General features: G+C 41.9%; 1 protein-coding gene across 4 annotated transcripts in view; it reads left to right on the plus strand.

Moving 5' to 3' along the window:
• Positions 1-18834, plus strand: part of LOC132407672 (cohesin subunit SA-2-like) — a 98017-nt gene that overhangs the window by 23489 nt on the left and 55694 nt on the right. For all 4 annotated transcript variants that reach the window (XM_059994509.1, XM_059994511.1, XM_059994510.1 and 1 more), the window contains exons 7-13: positions 705-815; positions 2751-2847; positions 7059-7135; positions 12883-13087; positions 13367-13518; positions 14523-14596; positions 14771-14894. In XM_059994509.1, the coding sequence (XP_059850492.1) occupies positions 705-815; positions 2751-2847; positions 7059-7135; positions 12883-13087; positions 13367-13518; positions 14523-14596; positions 14771-14894 (840 nt within the window). The remainder of the gene's footprint in view (positions 1-704; positions 816-2750; positions 2848-7058; positions 7136-12882; positions 13088-13366; positions 13519-14522; positions 14597-14770; positions 14895-18834) is intronic.

Below are 18834 nucleotides of genomic sequence, written 5' to 3' on the forward strand. Positions count from 1 at the left end.
CCTGTTACAGATTTTTTTTCTACAAATCGGTTTTTGGTTAATACATTTTGCATGAGTAGGCTTACTTTATTATAATCACTGGGGTGCAATGCGCCGCTTTTGGTGCATGCGCCCTAGGTTGGCCATCCCTGACTTAGATTCAAGGCTATAGTTGCTGCCAAAGGTGCATCTACTAAGTACTGATTTGAAGAGTTGTTAGTAATTACGCATTTAATTATTTGGTGTTTAATAGTTGTAAAAATTTAAACCAATTTATATAAAATTTGTTCTCATTTTGACATGAAAGAGTCTCTTTCTGTTGATCAGTGTCAAAAAAGCCAAATTAAGTCCACTGATTCAATGTTGTAATACAATAAAACATGAAAACTTCTGTGGGGAGCTGAATACTTTTTATAGGTACTGCATTTACAGTGGACAATTAACCTATAATTCAGCATAAGAGGTATCAGGGGAGAATAAAATAGGTTTAGTATTGCTAAGTGCTTAATCAGTTTAATCTGTTTCAGTGCTGTATGATCTAGAGAAGAAGAGAATTATCCATTCAAAACATATGTTGCAGGGTATATGAAACTTGCTGAGAAGAACTTTAACCATATTTAAAAAATGTACCTGCTTCTCACCTAGGAGGCTATAAATTAAGAAATGTGGGATAAAGTAAATTATTTTCAACTAGCACATGGAATAAATGTTTATTGCATTTTCAGTCATCTAGGAAACCAACACAGTCATTAATGTTGAAAAGTTCCATTGAAAGACAACAAAAAGAAGCCAACAACTTATTTGAAGCAGTAAAGTTGGCAAAGAGTGCCATGCAGGTCAGTGCATGAAGTGAATTCCATTTCTTTTTTTGTGGGATTGGAAGCTATTGGAGTGAACCATCTGAACTTGGTTTCGTTATGAGGAAATGTAGTGTGAGAAAAGATGGTTTCTTGGGGGTGTGGAAGGGGGAAAGGATGGCACAGAAATCCTGTTAAGATACATGTCAGCCAGCATTGAGAAGAAAGGTTCTTGAAGATGTGACTGGCAAATAAGAATACCAACACTATGTAACCCTTACATGACAGGCTGGTATATGTCTAGGGGAAACTTCCACCCACTCGCCAACACCGCCTCCCGTATACGCAGCTACTGTGGAACCCAAGTTAATGCAGCATCGCGCACACAATATCAAACTCACACCAAATACAGTTATGGAATATACTTTAAAGATTTTACTAGAACTGAATGATTACTAACAATACAGTATATATGAAGGAAAAGAAAATAAAGTAAAAGGCACCAAACTTATCAGAGTTCAGTCAATTTAGTGCACATCATTGGAGCTTAACCATCGAACTGTTCGATCGCCGTCCGCTTTCCTCCGACCCCCATGACCTCGCACCTGGGACCACCTGAGGTGATTGACTGAGCAGTGCAGCACACATCCACCTTCTTCTGCGTCTACTTCCCTGCTCTCCCAAAAGACCGTGAAAACCCCCGCTCCCAGATCCACAAGAAAAAAATGACATCTAACCCCATTGGTTAACAAATGAATACAATCCCGTTATCAGCAATTATAAACCTAAGCAGACTGCGAGAAGCTTCGAGAATGCTAAGCCAGATAACACTCTCTCTCCAGTTAGCATAACAAAGAAGCAGTTCTACTTTTAACAAACAAGCCATTTTGAATTAACATATGCAGTACAACTATAAAGACAGAAAATGCTGGAAATGCCAAGAGCACTTGTGAAAAGATAAAACAAACCACATTTCAAGTCAAAGACCCTATGTGTTAAAATTGGAAATGTGAGAAAACAAATTTAAGTTGCAGAGGGCGGGAGAGGATAAAGGGAATACTTGTTAGTTTGAAACCAGACCAAAGTGAGAAGCCCCTTTGCACACATACATGTACGCGCGCACACAGATGGACTCACACAATCTCAGGACTTTTGGGCCTCCATCTCGGACTTGCAGACATCAGGCCTTGACTTCCGTACTCACTGACTTTGGTCTTTGACCTTTGACTTTGAACTCTGGGCCTCAAAATCCAGACTTAGGTGGGCTGTCACACAAGGATTAGCCAACCTGTGTGGTTGCCCCTAGCCCAGACTCTCATATCAGGCTCCAACACGTGGGCACACTGACCCAGGGACCAACCATCGGCTTCCAGACTCATTGACTTCAGCTTTGAATTCTGGGTCCCGAACTCTGGATTTACGTGGGCCTCTAAACAATTCACCAACCTGGAGAGTCACTGGTCTTTGTGTATGCATGCATGGATCTCTGATCCTGGGATTTCTAGATCTTGGGGGTCACCAGCCCTAAGACCAGCATGGATCCTGCTGACCTCTAAAATTGACCACAGGCATTGCTGGTCTACATTTCAATGCTTGATGACCTGACACCCAGCCATGGGGGAAACACTGGCCTTCTTCCACAGATCATTCCAATCTAAGCTCTGACTCCTGGCCTGACTCTTCATTTACACCTCTTCTACCTCCCCCTCATTCATGTCCCTAAATTCTAATTTCTCTCCAACTCCCCACGCTGCCCCAAAACCAACCCTAAAAACCTAAAAAAAAGCAACCAAGTTTGGAGCCACAATGATACAACACAGCAGTGAAATTGTTGCGCTAATAATCCAGAGTTCATTAATGTGGAATTTAAGGAAGAACATACCTAATTACAATTAAAGAAAGTAGTGAATAACTGTAAGCTGGGAGTACAATGCATGAACTAAAGCTGCTTGTGTTTAACTGTCGCACCCACAGACACTAGTTGATGAATGGTTGGAATTTTATAAGCAGGACAGGGAGACTGCTTTGCTGGAGCTGCTCAACTTCTTTATCCGCTGCTGTGGATGCAAAGGTAAATGCTATATGTGATACTTGAGAACAGGATTAACTGGTCATTGCTTATAATGCATTCTGCTGATTTATGCCCAAATCCTGAATCTTTCCAGAACTGAGGGGCAATCAGATAGTAGTGGAGGGAAATGGGTAGTGCAAATGCTGCTTAACGATTTGAGGAGAAAATACTTGCTCTCAACTACTCTCCTGACTTCCAATTCAGAGGCCAAATGTGGTTTATTTGATATGGTAATTGTACATCACTGCTCAATGCTTCAAGGGAATCAAAAATCACCCAATCCATATTAGATACTTGATGGTTATCTCTTCATATGTGAAGTGGCTGAAGAAACTCCAGTTTGATTGAAATCATCAGACTGTAAGACATGGAAGCAAAATTAGGCCATTCAGCCTATTGAATCTGCTCCGCCATTCCATCATGGTTGATCCTGGATCCCACTCAACCCTATACACCTGCCTTCTTGCCATAGCCTTTGATGCCCTGCCCGATCAGGAAACAATCAACTTGTGCCTTAAATATACACACAGACTTGGGCTCCACCGCAGTCTGTGGCAGAGCATTCCACAGATTCCTTACTCTCTGGCTAAAAAAATTCCTTCTTACCTCCTCCAGTTTGTTTTAAGTTCTGCTGCAAACGCATTGCTTTCTCAGCACTACCTACCCTCCACCTGTCTTCATATCATCCGCAAACTTTGCCACAAAGCCATCAAATCAATTATCCAAATTACTGACAAACAATATGAAAATTAGTGGTTCCAATACTGACCCCCTGAGGAATACCACTAGTCGCCAGCAGCCAACCAGAAAGGTCTCAAGTGACGAGATCAAAAAGCACAAGAGGGCTGATTCACCCACTGCCCGAATACTCTCAACCTAACCTTACAGTGACTGTCAGCCATTACTCTATCCATGTCACTATCTATCCTGTAGCGCCATAGGATTTTATCTTGTGAGGTGCCTCGTGTGGCACCTTATCATATGTATTCTGAAAATCCAAGTGAATGACATTCACTGCCACTCCTTTGTCCACCCTGCTTGTTACTTCCTCCAGGAACTCTAATGGATTTGTCAGGCAAGATTTCCCTTGACAGAAACCATGCTGACCTTGACTTATTTTATCATTAGTCTCCAAGTACCTCAATAATAGACCCCAACACTTTCCCAATCACTGAGGTTAGGCTAACTGGCATATAATTTCCTTACTTTTACCTTCCTCCCTTAAGAGTGGAGTGACATTTGCAATCTTTCAGTCCTCTGGGACCATGCCAGAATCAAATGATTTTTGAAAGATCCTGACCAATGCATCTGTTAATCTCTTCAACCTCTCTCAGGATTTTGCGATGCAGTCCAGGTGACTTATCCACCTGAAGACCTTTGTAATAGCAATGGCACTCAGTCCTGCTCCCTGACGCTCATGGACCTCTGGCATTCTGCTGGTGTCTTCCACAATGAAGACAGATGCAAAGCATCATTTACCAGTGACCCAATATCAACTCTCACCTCCCTTTAATCTTTATATAATTGAAACATTTTCGGTATCCTACTTTATATTATTGGCTAGTTTGCCCACTTAGTTAATCTTTTCCCTTCTTATAGCATTTTTAGTTGCCTTTTGTTGGATTTTAAAAGCTTCCCATCAACCAATTTCCTGCTTGCTTTTGCTAGTATGCCCTTTCTTTGGCTTTTATGTAGTCCTCAAGCTCCCCTGTTAGCCACAGTTGCCTACCCCTGCCATTTGAGAACTACTTTTTCTGTGGGACATATCTATCCTGTGCTTTGTGAACTATTCCCAGAAACTTCTGCCATCATCCCCGCCAGTATCCTCCAATCCACTGGGCAAACCTCTCTCATGCCTCTGTAATTTCTTATATTCCATTGTGATACTGATACATGTGAGTTGTGCTTCTTCCTCACAAGTTGCAGTATGAATTCAATCATGATCATTTTCTTCCTAGGGTTCCTTTACATTAAGCTCCCTAATAAGATCTAGGTTATTTCACAAGTTGGCCTTTTCCTGAGTAGGCATTCAGCAAATTCCCTCTCTTGCGATCCAACACCAGCCTGATATTCCCAATCCTCTTGCGTATTGAAGTCCCACATTACAGTTGTGTCATTACCCTTGCTTGCCTTTTCCAGCTCCCTTGGCAATCTCAATCCCATATCTTGGCTACTATTTGGAGGTCTATGTATGATTCCCATAATGTGTTTTTAACCCTTGCAGTTTCTTAAATTCACCCACAAAGATTTAACATTCTCTGACTATGTCACCTCTTTCTAAAAGATGTAATTCCACCTCTTACCAACAGAATCACACTACTGCCTCTGCCTTCCTGCCTGCCTTTTCGATACAAAGAGTATCCTTCGATGTTATGCTTCCAACCATGATCTTTTAGCCATGACTCTGTAATGTCCCCAACTTCATATTGACCAATCTCTAATTGCACCATGAGTTTGTCCACCTTATTCCAGATGCTACGCACATTTAAATACGTTTTATGTCCTATGTTCTTTGCCTTTTTTAATTTTGCCTCTATGGTACAATTTGACTCTTGGCTCTGTCTGCATTTGTACCCAATCATAAGCTTGTCCTTCCTTACATTCATGTTACATCTATCATCGACTTGTAAACCTGCTGGCTCATTCTAAGCTCTATCATACTGGTTTCCATCCCCCTGCCATATTAGTTTAAACCATTCCCAACAGCTGTCTGCAAGAATTTTGGTCCCCTCAGATTCAAATGCAACCCATCCTTTTGTACAGGTCATACCTGCCCCAGAAGAGGTCACAATGATCCAGGAATCTGAATCCCTGCCCCTGCTCCAATTCTTCAGCTATGCATTTATCTGCCACCTCATTCTAGTCCTGTCCTTACTGTCACGTGGCATAAGCAGCAATCCCGAGATTACTACCCTTGAGGTCCTGCTTCTCAGCTTCCTTCCTAATTCCTTGTATTCTTTTTTCAGGACCTCCTCCCTTTTTCTAACTATGTTGTTGGTACCAATATAAACCATGACTTCTGTCTGCTCACCTTCCTTTTTCAAGATATTGTGGACATGTTAAGAAACATTGTGAATCCTGGCAACTGTCCATGTTTCCTTTGCGTATTCACAGAATTGTCTATCTGACCCCTAACTGTAGAGCCCTCTATTACTGCTGCCATCTTCTTCAGTTCCCTACACTTCTGAGCGACAGGGCCAGACTCAGTACCAGAAGCATGACCCTTGTTGCCTCCCCCAGGTAGGTCGTTCTGCACCCCCCCCCCCCCCCCCACGGTACTCAAAGTTGAGTACTTATTGTTGGGAGGGATTGTCACAGAGGTGTTCTCCACTATCTGATGTTCTCCCTTCCCTCTCCTGATGGTCACCCATTTATCTGTCTCCTGCAGCCTTGGGGTGTCTACCTCCCCATAGCTCCTTTCTATCACCTCTTTACTTTCCCTAACAAACTGAAGGTCATCTAGCTGCTGTTCCAGTTCCCTAACTCGGGCTCTAAGGAGCTGCATCTTGATGCACCTGGTGCAGATATGGCTTTTGGGGAGGCTGGAAGTCTCCTGAAAATCCCATATCCAACACCCACAGCAGAACACTGGCTCTGTATACATACCCCCTATTCTCACAGATTTAAATAAGGAATAAACTTACCTACTTACATTGTGTCTGCCTGTTCTCACCAAAACCCTGTTAAGCCAAAACATTAGTAGTCAGAGGACAGGAGGGGAGATTAGAGGGTGTGAGTGAATGGGCTGTAAGTGGAAGGTAAGATGTGAAGGCAGAGGAATGGAACTCCAGACTACTCCAACAATAACCGCTCCCACAATGACTACTCCACTGGGCAGAACTCCTCTTTCATAGAGACAGGGTTTTTAAAGCTCTTCGCTGGACTCTGGGAACGCTTCTGTTACATCTGTGTAGTACTTCAGTAAAGGACTCCCATCGAAAAACTTCCTGCGTTTTAGAGCTCTTCACCAGATCTGCGTGGGAATGCTCCTAATGTGTTTGTGCAGTGCTCCAAATTGTGCAAGAGGAGTTACTTTCTGTAAAATTGAGCATTAGGGAGGGGAAAAGGCTACTTTCCTGTAGCACTTTGCCTTTTGTTCGTCTGGAATCAAACTTGAACAGAGTGGTCTGTTTTTGTTAAGGGGTCAGTCTTGGAGATGATAAATATGATTGAGGGGGAAGGCATTATATATTACTTTTCTGTCACTTTAGGTGTCATTACTTCAGAGATGTTCCGAAAGCTTCAGAATGCAGAGATAATTCGGAAGATGACGGAGGAGTTCGATGAGGTATATAGTGAGATATAAGACATAGGAGCAGAATCGGGCCATTTGGCCCATCTAGTCTGCTCCACCACTCAGTCACGGCTGATCTTTTTATCCACTTCTCAGCCGAACTCCCTGGCCTTCTCCCCGTAACCTTTGATGCAGTGTCCAACCAAAACCTATCAGCTCTGCCTTAAATACACCCAACAGCCTGCTTCCACAGCTGCCTGTGGCAACATTCCACAAGTTCACCACCCTCTGTCTAAAGAAATTTCTCCCTATCTCTCTTTTATATGGAATCTCTTCTATCCTGAGGCTGTGCCCTCTTGTCCTAGTCTCCCCCACCATGTGAAACATCCTTTCCACATCTACTCAGTCAAGGCCTCTCAACATTCAAAAGGTTTCAATGAGATCACCCCTCATCCTTCTAAATTCCTGTGAGTACAGATTCAGAGCTATCAAACGTTCCTCATAGGATAACCCTTTCATTCCTTAATCATCCTTGTGAACCTCCCCTGAACCCTCTCCAATGCCAACACATCTTTTGGGTGAGACGTCATCAGTGCCTTATAAAGCCTCAGCATCACATCCATGCTCTTGTATTCAAGACCACTTCAAACGAATGCTAACATTGCATTTGCCTACCTCACCACCATCTCTGCTTGCCAGCTAATCTTGAGGGTGTTCTGCACAGCAACTCCCAAGTCCCTTTGCATCTCAAATTTTTGGATTTCCTCCCCGTTTAGAAAATAGTCTGCACATTTATTTCTACTACCAAAGTGCATGACCATGCATTTTCCAACATTATATTTAATTTGCCACTCTATTGCCCATTCTCCTAATCTAAGTCATTCTGCATCCTCTTTCCACAATGCTACCTGCCCATCCACCAATCTTCATATCTGCAAACGTGGCAACAAAGCCAACTATTCCATCAGCTAAATCATTGATATACAGCATAAAAAATAGTCCCAACGCTGACCCCTGTGGAACACCTCTAGTCACTGGCAGCCAACCTGGAGAGAGTCCTTTTATTCTCATTTTCTGCTTCCTACCAGTCTGCTAATGCTCTAATGCCAGTAACTTTCCTGTAATACCATGGGCTCTCAACTTGGTAAGCAGCCTCATGAGACACCTTGTCAAAGGCATTTTTTTAGTCCAAGTATACAACATACACTGTTTCCCCTTTATCTACCTTGCGTGCAATCTCCTCAAAGACTTCCAACGGATCTGTATTCCCTTAAGGAAACCATGCTGACTTTGTCCTATCTTGTCCTGTGTCACCAAGTACTTCATAGTCTTATCCTCAACAATTGACTCCACCATCTTCCCAACCTCTGAGGTCAGGTTAACTGGTCTATAATTGCCTTTCTGCTGCCTTCCTCCTTTCTTAATGAATGGAGTGACATTTGCAATTTTCCAGTCCTCGGCACCATGCCAGAGGCCAATGAGTTTTGAAAGATCATTACTAATGCCCCCCACAGTCTCTACTGCTACTTCTTCCAGAACCCTAGGGTGCAGTTGATCGGGTCTGGGTGACTTGTGTAATCTTGGGTCTTTAAGGTTTTTGAGCACCTCTAACTGCACTCACTTCTCTTCCCTTGCACCCTTCAACATTTGGTACACTGCTAGTGTCTTTCACAGTGAAGACTGATGCCAAATTTAGACTCATTTAATTTATATGCCATCTCCTTGTACCCATTATTATTTCTCCGGCCTCATTTTCTAGTGGTCCTGTATCCACTTTCATTTCTTTTATTTTTTATGTACTTGAAAAAGTTTTTACTATCCACTTTGATATTGTTTGCTAGCTTGCTTTCATATTTCATCTTTTCCCTCCTAATGATTCTTTCAGTTGCTCTCTGTAGGGTTTTAAAAGCTTCTCAATCCTCTGTCTTCCCACTAATTTTTGCTTTTATATTAGATTTGATTTCCCTTGTCAGCCACAGTTGTACTATTTTGCGGTTTGAATATTTCTTCATTTTTGGAATTCATCTATCCTGCACCACCTTCATTTTTCCGAGAAGCTCATGCCATTGCTGTTTTGCTGTCATCCATGGCAGCATCTTCTTCTAATTTACTTCAGCCAACTCCCCTCTCATGCCACTGTAATTTCCTTTTATTCCACTGAAATACTGCTATGTCAGACTTTACTTTTTCCCTATCAGATTTCAAGTTGAACTCACTCATATTGTGATCACTGTCTCCGGTTCCTTCACCTTAAGCTCCCTAATCATCCCTGGTTCATTACATAACATTCAATCCAGTATAGCTGATCTCCTAGCAGTCCCAACAACAAACTGCTCTAAAAAACCATCTTGTAGGCATTCAACAAATTCACTCTCTTGAGATCCATTTTCATCCTGATTTTCTCAATTGACTTACTTGTTGAAATCTTCCATGACTATAATAACATTGCCCTTTGACACACCTTTTCTATTTCCTGTTGTAATCTGGTCCATAACCTAGCTGTTTTTGGGAGGCCTGTGTATAACTGCCATCAGGGTCCATTTACCCTTGAAGTTTGGAACTCAACCCACAAAGTTTCAACATCTTCCAATCCAATGTCATTCCACTGATTTAATCCCATTCTTTACTAGCAGAGCCACGCCACTGCTTCTGTCTACCTTCCTGTCCCTCTGGTACAATGTGTAACCATGGACATTTAGCTCCCAACTACAACCATCCTTCAGCCACGGATCAGTGATGGCCACAACATCATATATGACAATCTGTAATAATGCAACAAGATTATCCATCTTATTTCTTATACTCTGTGCATTGAGATATAACACTTTGAGTACTGTGTTTGCTACCCTTTTTGATTCTGCATCCCTAATGCACTGATACTTGCCCTGCTGGCAGCAATTATGTCCTATCAGCTGTTTGCCCTTCCTGACAGTCTAACTGTACACTATATTTGCTATTTTACCGTCCGTCCTATCCTGAGTCCCTTGACTCTGGTGCCTACTCACCTGCCAAATTAGTTTAAACCCACCCCAACAGCTCTAACAAACCTGCCAGCGAGAATATTGGTTCCCCTCGGGTTCAGGTGCAACCTGTCACTTTTCAACAGGTCACATCTCCCCCAGAAGAGATCCCAATGATCCAAGAACCTGAAGCCCTGCTCCCCTGCACCATCTTCTCAGCCACACATTAATCTGCCAGATCATCCTGTTTCTACCTTCACTGGCAATGTGGCACAGGCAACAATCCAGAAATTACTACCCGGGAGGTCCTGCTACTCAGCTTTCGACCTAGCTCTATAAATTCTCTTTTCAGGACCCCTTTGCTTTTCCCTCCTATGTCATTGATATCAATATGTACCAAGACATCTAGCTGCTCTCCCTCCCTTTTCATGATCTTAATATACAAGATTGCATTTTACTTATGATACAGCAAATAGACTTTTATATAGAATTGTAGAGGAGATGGTGTGTGAAAGGCAAAAATTTTGATGACGTAGTTAATCAGTGTGCAGATGACACTAAGATTGGTGGTACAGTGAAGGAGGTTATCCAAGGTACAATGGCGTCTTATTAACTGGGCCAGTGAGGTAAGGAATAGCAGATGGAGTTAATTGCGACATATGCGAGGTGAATTTTTTTGCATTTGTATTTACTCAGGAGACGGACAGTCTATAGAAGTGAAGCAAAGCATTGTCAACTACATGGACCGTATTCAGATTACAGAGGAGGTTTTTGCTGTCTTGAGGCAAATTAGGTTGGATAAATCCCCAGGGCTTGACAGAGATGTTCTCTCAGATCTTGTAGGAGGTGCAGAAATTTCCAGGGCCCGAGCACAGAAATTTAAATCACCCTTAGCAGCAGGTGAGGTACCCAGCAGATTGGAGGATAGCCAATGTTGTTCTGCTGTTTAAGAAAAACTCAAAATAAACAGGAAACCACAGGCCAGTGAGCCTGACATTAATAGTGGGGAAAGTTATTGGCAGGTATTCTAAGGGATTGGATATATAGGTTTTTGGACCGACATGGACTGATTAGAGATAGTCAGTGTAGCTTTGTGCATGGTAAGTCATGTCTAACCAATCTTAGAGTTTTTCGAGCAAGTTATCGGGAAAGTTGATGAAGGCAAGACAGTGGATATTGTCTATATGGGTTTTAGCTAGGCATTTGACAAGGTGCAATATGGAAGGTTGGTCAAGAAGGTTCAGTCATTCAGCATTCAAGATGACATAGTAAGTTGCATTTGCTTTGTGGGAGAATGCATAGAGTGGTAGTAGATGGTGGCCTCTGTAATTTGGAGGCCTGTGTCCGGTGGAGTGCCACAGGGATCGGTGCTAGGTTCATTGGTGTTTGAAATCTATATTAATAATCTGGATGAGAATGTGATTAGCTGGATAAGCAAATTTGCAGATGACACCAAGATTGGAGGTGTAGTGGACAGCGAGGAAGACTATCGGAGCTTGCAGCGGGATCTGAATCAGCTGCAAGATTGGCCTGATGAAAGGGCAGATGGAATTTAATGCAGACAAGTGTGAGGTGTTGCTCTTGGTAAGTTCAACCAGGGAGTTCTTACACAGTGAAAGGTAGGGCACTGGGGGTGTGGTAGAACAAAGGGATCTGAGAACACAGGTCCATAATTTGTTGAAAGTGCCATAACAGGTAGATAGGTTTAAGCACACTGGTCTTCATAATTTTGAGTACCGAGTACAGGAGATGGGATGTTATATTCAAGTCGTATAAGATGTTGGTGAGGCCGAATTTGGAGTATTGTGTGAAGTTTTGGTCACCTACCAACAGGAAAGATGTAAACAAGGTTGAAAGTACTGAGAAAATTTATAAGGATGTTGCTGGGTCTGGGGGATGTGAGTTATAAGGAAAGATTGAATAGATTAGGAATTTATTCCTTGAGATGTAGAATACAGAGAGGAGATTTGATAGAGGTAAACAAAATTGAGGGATATAGATGGGTAAAGGGACTGAGGTTGGGTGGAACTACAGCTAGAGATCATGGGTTAAGGACGAAAGGTGAAAAGTAAAATCAGGGGAAACATCTTCACTCAGTGGGTCATGAGAGTGGAACAAGCTGCCAGTGACTTCATGTTGCATTTTGTTAAACAAACCAGGCTGGGACCTGTGCAATAAGAGTCTGGGGAGTATTGGAAGACTTAGTTAGTGGGTACATAATGCCTTGAAAGTGGTGGCACAAATAGACTGAGTGCCCATGAAGTCATTGGTCAGATATGAGTACAGGAGTTGAGATCTCTTGTTGCAAGTGTACAAGTCCTTGTTAAGAGCACTCTTTGGAGTACTGCGTACACTTTTGGTCACCCTGCTGTGGGAATGCCATTTAGTTGGAGAGCGCAGAAGGTTTTCAGGGATGTTAATAGAACTGGAGGCCTTTGGTTTTCAGCAGAGGCTGGATAGGTTAGGATAGACTTGGAGCCTAGGAAGTTGAGGGGTGAGCTCGAAGATAATAAATCATGGGAGGTCATATAAAAGGTGAATAGCCTTTTTCCCCAAGGTTAGGGGTCCAAAAGTAAAGAACCATAAGACATAGGAGCAGTGTTAGGCCATTCAGCCTGTCATTGCTGATCCTGGCTCCCACTCAACCCCATGCACCTGCCTTCTTGCCATATCTTTTGATGCCCTGACTGAGCATTATCTTCCAGCCTCATTACACCTGTGCAGTCTGCCTCCACAATTTATACAATTGTAAGCAGCATCTGGGATGTGTTTGCAAGCTTCTCCTTGCTATTGTTTATACTGTATAGCTTTTGTAAGACGTGTAATATTATTACATTGCAGGACAGTGCTGATTACCCTCTGTCAATGGCTGGTCCTGTATGGAAGAAGTTCCGGCAAAATTTCTGTGAATTCATCGCTGTGCTGGTGCGTCAGTGTCAGTACAATGTCATTTACGATGAGTATATGGTAGACACGGTGATTTCCCTCTTGACTGGACTCTCCGATTCACAGGTCCGTGCCTTCAGGCACACCAGCACACTGGCTGGTTAGTATTACATGGTCTATCCGTAGCATTGTTAAATACTGCGCCATTCTCACTGACATTAGGTTTTCTCATAAGGGCGTGGCCATTTGTGGTCAGGTTGGGCGTATGTGGAGTGCTGCGTGGCATTTGAGGTCAAATGGTGGCGGGGGGGGGGGGGGTTAGTGGATGAAGGACAGCTCCAGGATTTCAGGAGTGTAGCTGGCTAGATGGAGTTTCTAGTTGGGGGGCATATGGTGCTTTCCTGCTATTTGCCACTAATAATTATTTCTGGTGTGACAGCAATGAAGTTGATGACAGCTCTGGTGGATGTGGCCATGAATCTGAAAGTTCACCAAGAAAACAATCAGCGTCAGTATGATACTGAGCGGAACAAGGCAGCAGGCAAGAGGGCCAATGATCGCCTGGAGATGCTGCTACAGAAACGCAAAGAGGTGAGTAGCAAGTAGTGAGCAATGGCAGTACTTTTTCGTGTGTGTATGAATGACCACTGCAGGGTGGGAAATAACAGAACAAATGATGCACTTTAGCATGTCAGGTAGTATCTGTTAACATTTCAGGTCATAGACCCTCATCAGTGGAGAGAACGTGGATGGATGGGGCTTAAGTACCCATGTTAGGGTGAGACCTAGTCAAATGAGTAAATGGCCAGTTAGGACACGGTCAAAGTGGAATTTGTCATGTGTACAGGTACAGGTGCAATGGAAAATCTTGCAGCAGTATCACAGGTACATAACAAGCATTATTCAGAAGAAATCATAAATTGTACATAGTTTTGATAAGAAAGCAACAATTACACCAAAGTCTATTTTAGTGCAAAGTGATCAAAGTATTCATAGTGTTGTTGAACTGCTATAATTATGCACCTTTACCTGTTCTATTACTAATATCAGAGCTGCGTGACATGCCAAGCAGGCCAATGGGGAGAGGGAAAACTGAGCTGAAATGACTGGACAACTTGCAATGGAAATGATCTGTTTGATACAGACAGAAAGGGTTAAAATTGGAGTATTTGTTATTGAGTCTGGAAAACTGCAGATGTGTTGTTTCCCAAGCTTGTGTTGGTCCTCATTCCATCACTGTAGAATGTCAGTTGGGTCAAATTGAGAGTGACATAGAGAATTATTTTTATTTTTTATATATTTTTTTAAAAAATTTATTGATTTTTTTAATGCATTTGACATAGAGAATTAAAGTGCTAGGCAATCAGAAATACACTCGCTACCTGCGTATAGAATGCTCAATTGACACTTTCTTTCCACAGATGCCATCTGGTCTGCTGAAAGTTTCCAGCAATTTTTGTTTCTATTTCGATTTTGGCATTTGTCGGTTTTTCAAGAAAATTCATTTACCTGTTATTGAGTGTGAGTGTAGTACTGCTCTCTATAACCACAACTCATATTCCATAGAGTACAATGGCTCTTGTCTTGTTTTGCAGTTGCTGCAGAATCAGGAAGAGGTTGAAAACATGATGAATGCCATCTTTAAGGGAGTGTTTGTCCATAGGTATCGGTAAGTTGCAGCTACTTAAATACAAGACCCTTCTGTAATCTAGTTGTTATCCTGAGGCACATTTGTACTGAATGTGTGCCAGTGATTAAGTGTTGAATATGTTTACTGAAGTATTGGTGATGAGTATTGTGCTATGTAGCCATGTATTGTTGATCTTTTGCACTCACTTGGCAGGGATTTGATTGCTGAGATACGTGCCATCTGTATGGAGGAAATTGGTATATGGATGAAGCACTACAGTGACTCATTTCTTAATGACGGCTATCTGAAGTACGTCGGCTGGATGTTATTTGACAAGGTATCGGTGTTTTTGTTGTGCTTTGGGGAAAAAATGAATGGGGACAGCAAAATAGTGCAGCAATAGAGCTGCTGCCTCAAGGCTGCAGTGACCTAGGTTCAACCTGCCTTCGAGAGGTTGCACAATCTTCCTGAATGGTTTCCTGAGTGCTCAAGTTTCCTTTCAAAGTCAAAAAACCTGTGTGGATTGATAGGTTTATTGCCCTCTTGTGAGTTGCAGAATTTCAGTAACTAAGGGTGTAAAAAACTTGTCTGTGATGCGGCTGCAGTTCTGTTTTTCATTATGTCTGTTGTGCAATAAACACAATTTTGAATGTTGGGGGGGAATAAAATGAAACTAATGTAAAGGGTGTTTGATACCAAAAAAAACACGTATGCATGCTCAAGTCCCTTATTTAATCTGGCTCAGTGTGAGTGGACTTTAGGGTCCAGCGGAGCTCCAGACCTACGCACATCCTCCTGTATACTTTAAATCATCTCTAGATTACTTATAATACCTAATACAATACTTATAATACCTAATAAATGCTATGTAAATAGTTGTTATACTGTATTGTTTAGGGAATAATGACAAGACATTTTTTTTAATTTCCATCAAAAACATTCAATAAAACATAAAATATACAGCTTCAAACAAACCGAATCAAACACATGGTAAATGACTTATTGGAATAAATGTAGAATGTCACTGTCACTATAAAACTCCAGTAACTTGTCTTTGTTTCTTTAAATCATATACAGTGGTAGTTCCGACACCACATTCTTCAGTAAGACGCCGCACAGACACACCATGATCAAGCTTCTGTAATAACTCTACTTTCTGTGTTATTCATAATGATACATGTTTCCTTCTCTTTTTCTCATTGTTACCCATAGGGGTATCTGCAGCTCTTTTTGACATTTTCACAGTGAAATTAAACACAAAGTCAACAGTGACACAGAATATCAGTGAATAGGAAATGCACGTGTAACCAGTATGAGCGCTGAGCCGCAACTGACGTCTGGTGGCCTCTGCTTGTGCTGCCATGTCACACCTGAGTGACGTCAGCAGTTGGCGAAAAAGAAGTCAGTTTTTGGAGGTTTTTGAATTTCAGAATTTCGGATATGGGATTGTGGACCTGTAATACAGTATGAAACACAAACAGACTAATCATAAAAGACGAACAATGTAGATCACCGGTATTTCATTCGAAATTGCACTGATGTGCCTAGCTGGGTAACAAAATGTCTGCAAGCTTACAGTGATTTTAAGGTTTACAAAGCAAGATCAACAAAAATTGTAAGGTGCAGATTGATGGTAATCCCATTAAATGAGTGAAGTAGAAATAATACAAACACTAAGATTGGCCACAGAGATTCTGCTGTTGGTCCCTTTGAATTCTGCTGGATCTTGCTGTCACCTATCTGGACAAATAAAACTCTGATCTCAAAAGGGAAAGCATACCCCTCCCAATGCTCCGCTGTACTGAGGGAACTGTCCTTTCTGTAATGAATGTGTCATTGACCCTGGTTCTATTTGACTTAACATGTTGTAGTTCTGTGCAAATGGTCTCCTTGGAATTCCACTTGCCTTTCATGGAAGCATCTGGATTTCTGTGCAAGTATTCATAGCTTATCATTCACCCCCAACATTATCCTATCGATGTAAATATGACCCTGGGATCTATTGGCACTTGTCTGCAATTCAAAATGGAATGGGGTGGCCATCCTGTGCCTTGTGGAAAGAAGTGAATGCTCTTAGTGATCTCAATAATCTAGATAATTGCATCTGCAGGAAATGCCTTCAGTTGCAGCAAATTGTGTTTCTAAGTTTCAGTGACAACTGAAGTTATTGTAATACATCTTCAAGCCTGAGACTATTTAGAAAGTAGTCATGCCATAGTTTGATTAGACAGTGGTTATAAATTACCACCAGGCAGTCTCGGTGGAGCAGGTAGATAGACCAGAGTCCATAAGTTCACTCTCCTTACCAAAAGACTGCCTTTTGGATACTGGAGAGTGCAACAAGAACCAGGACAGTATATTGCTTCCCTGGTACCTAGGATCAAGGATATCATTAAACATCTGCAGCACATTATGAAGTAGAGTGAAGCACCAGAAGCTGAGTTCCACATTAGTACATATTGAATAGGTAGAATGAGGGTTGAGGGTCCTACAAGCAGATTTTAGAGAACTGAGGAAGAACTTAAAGACATAATCTTGGGATTGCTCCCAGAGCAGTATGCTAACAAATACAGAAATTGGACGCTGAAGCAAATGAATGCACGGGCAGTGTGATACTGCAGGGGTGAGGATTTCTGATCATTTCTAGGCAGGTATGATTGATATGCCAGATGTGCTATATCTCAAAAGTACAGGGACCAAGTTCCTTACAGCAGTGATTACTTAATCTTTTGCAAATTAGGCTACTTTGGCAGAAGTATGGGTGCCAGATGGGAGACTCGAGGTAGAAGTTGAAGACCGAATAAGCAAGAGACAATAGAAACGAAAGCCAGTGGGACCCTATAGTTGCAAAGACTAGAGTAGAGGGCAAACATGTGGTGAAATGGAAAGGGTGTAGTTGAGAATTAAGTAGTGGCAAGGCAGAGTTGAGGTGGAGCCCAGGCCTGAGAATGAGAAAAATCCTGAGGTTTGATTGATTTAAGCACTGGGTCGAATTGGAAAGGCTGGGTACAGGCCGATTCAAGGTAGCAGGGCACCTGGCTGAGAGCAAGGAAGGGACGATTTAAGCACCGAGCCAGGTTGAAAAGGTCAAGGTGTTGTGGCCTGAGGTGAAGGACGGGCCGATTCAGTTCAATGCTCTTGGATGCTTACTCGGCTCTGTGCTGAAGTGAGGATGTGGCCTGTTCCTAAATCAGCTGAAGGTGATGCCTGGCTTTGTGTCTGGATTTAATTTTGTAAACTTCAGTTCAGAATGCTATTTGCTTATTTTCATTGTTTGCACGATTTGTTTTTTTGCCTCCTGCACATTAGCTGTATGACAATTTTTAAAAATGAATTCTATTGGGTTCTTTGTTTTGTTGCTGTCTGTAAGGAGATGAATCTCAAGGTTGTATAAAGTGTACTTTGAGGGGTAATCTATTGATAAGGGTAAATAAGTCTATCTTAGAAGTCTCATCAGAGAAGATGCGACAACAACACTTGGAAAAACCGAAAAAAGAATTTTAGGATGTCTATTGTATACATTTCTCTGATGTTAAATGTAGCTATTGAAACCTATTGATTAATCAGAAATGGCTTGTGTAGCTTTGTCAAGGGAAGATCTGGTCTTGCAATCTGCACTCTACAGGTTGCACATGGAAACTGCAAAATTCCTCTTGCTGTGCATTCAGAGGTACTCTAGCATGGACAAACAATTACAACAAAGGCTACATTTTCGGTTTGAGTAACAAACTAGCCAGCATGCTTTGCATGTCCCAAATCTACCATTACATTAAGTACTGAGATTTGACACATTCAGATTGGGATCACTGATTCAGAAGTGCAGTGTTCACTACTGCACTATGAAAACAGTACATTTCAGTGAAAGCTTTTTCCAATGTCTCCTATCATCAAAATTTTTTCACTCTTTTATCACCTTAAACAAATGAAATGTCATTTCCACTAAATGAGCTACTTCAGTCAAGCACGGAAGGTTATCAAAGCCCATTGATTTAGACCTTGAATAACAGGAATTGCAGGAGCAGGTTTTTTTGAGAAAGCAGTGTTGCTATGTCTTAAAGCTTTTTTAAAAAGAAAATTAGAATCTACTAAGAATGATCTTCCACTCATGACTAAATGTGGAAGTCGAATCCAGATAAGCTCACTCAGAGACCATATAAGTATAAACTCTTTATTCAAACCCTCTGGGGCACTTCAGTCAGTCAGTCAGTCAAACCACCACCCATCACTCAGTTGCTCAGTCCACTAACCTACTGGCAGTTCCTCTTGCAGAATAGATA

Source organism: Hypanus sabinus, chromosome 18 (assembly GCF_030144855.1).
Source record: "Hypanus sabinus isolate sHypSab1 chromosome 18, sHypSab1.hap1, whole genome shotgun sequence".
NCBI lineage: Eukaryota > Metazoa > Chordata > Chondrichthyes > Myliobatiformes > Dasyatidae > Hypanus > Hypanus sabinus.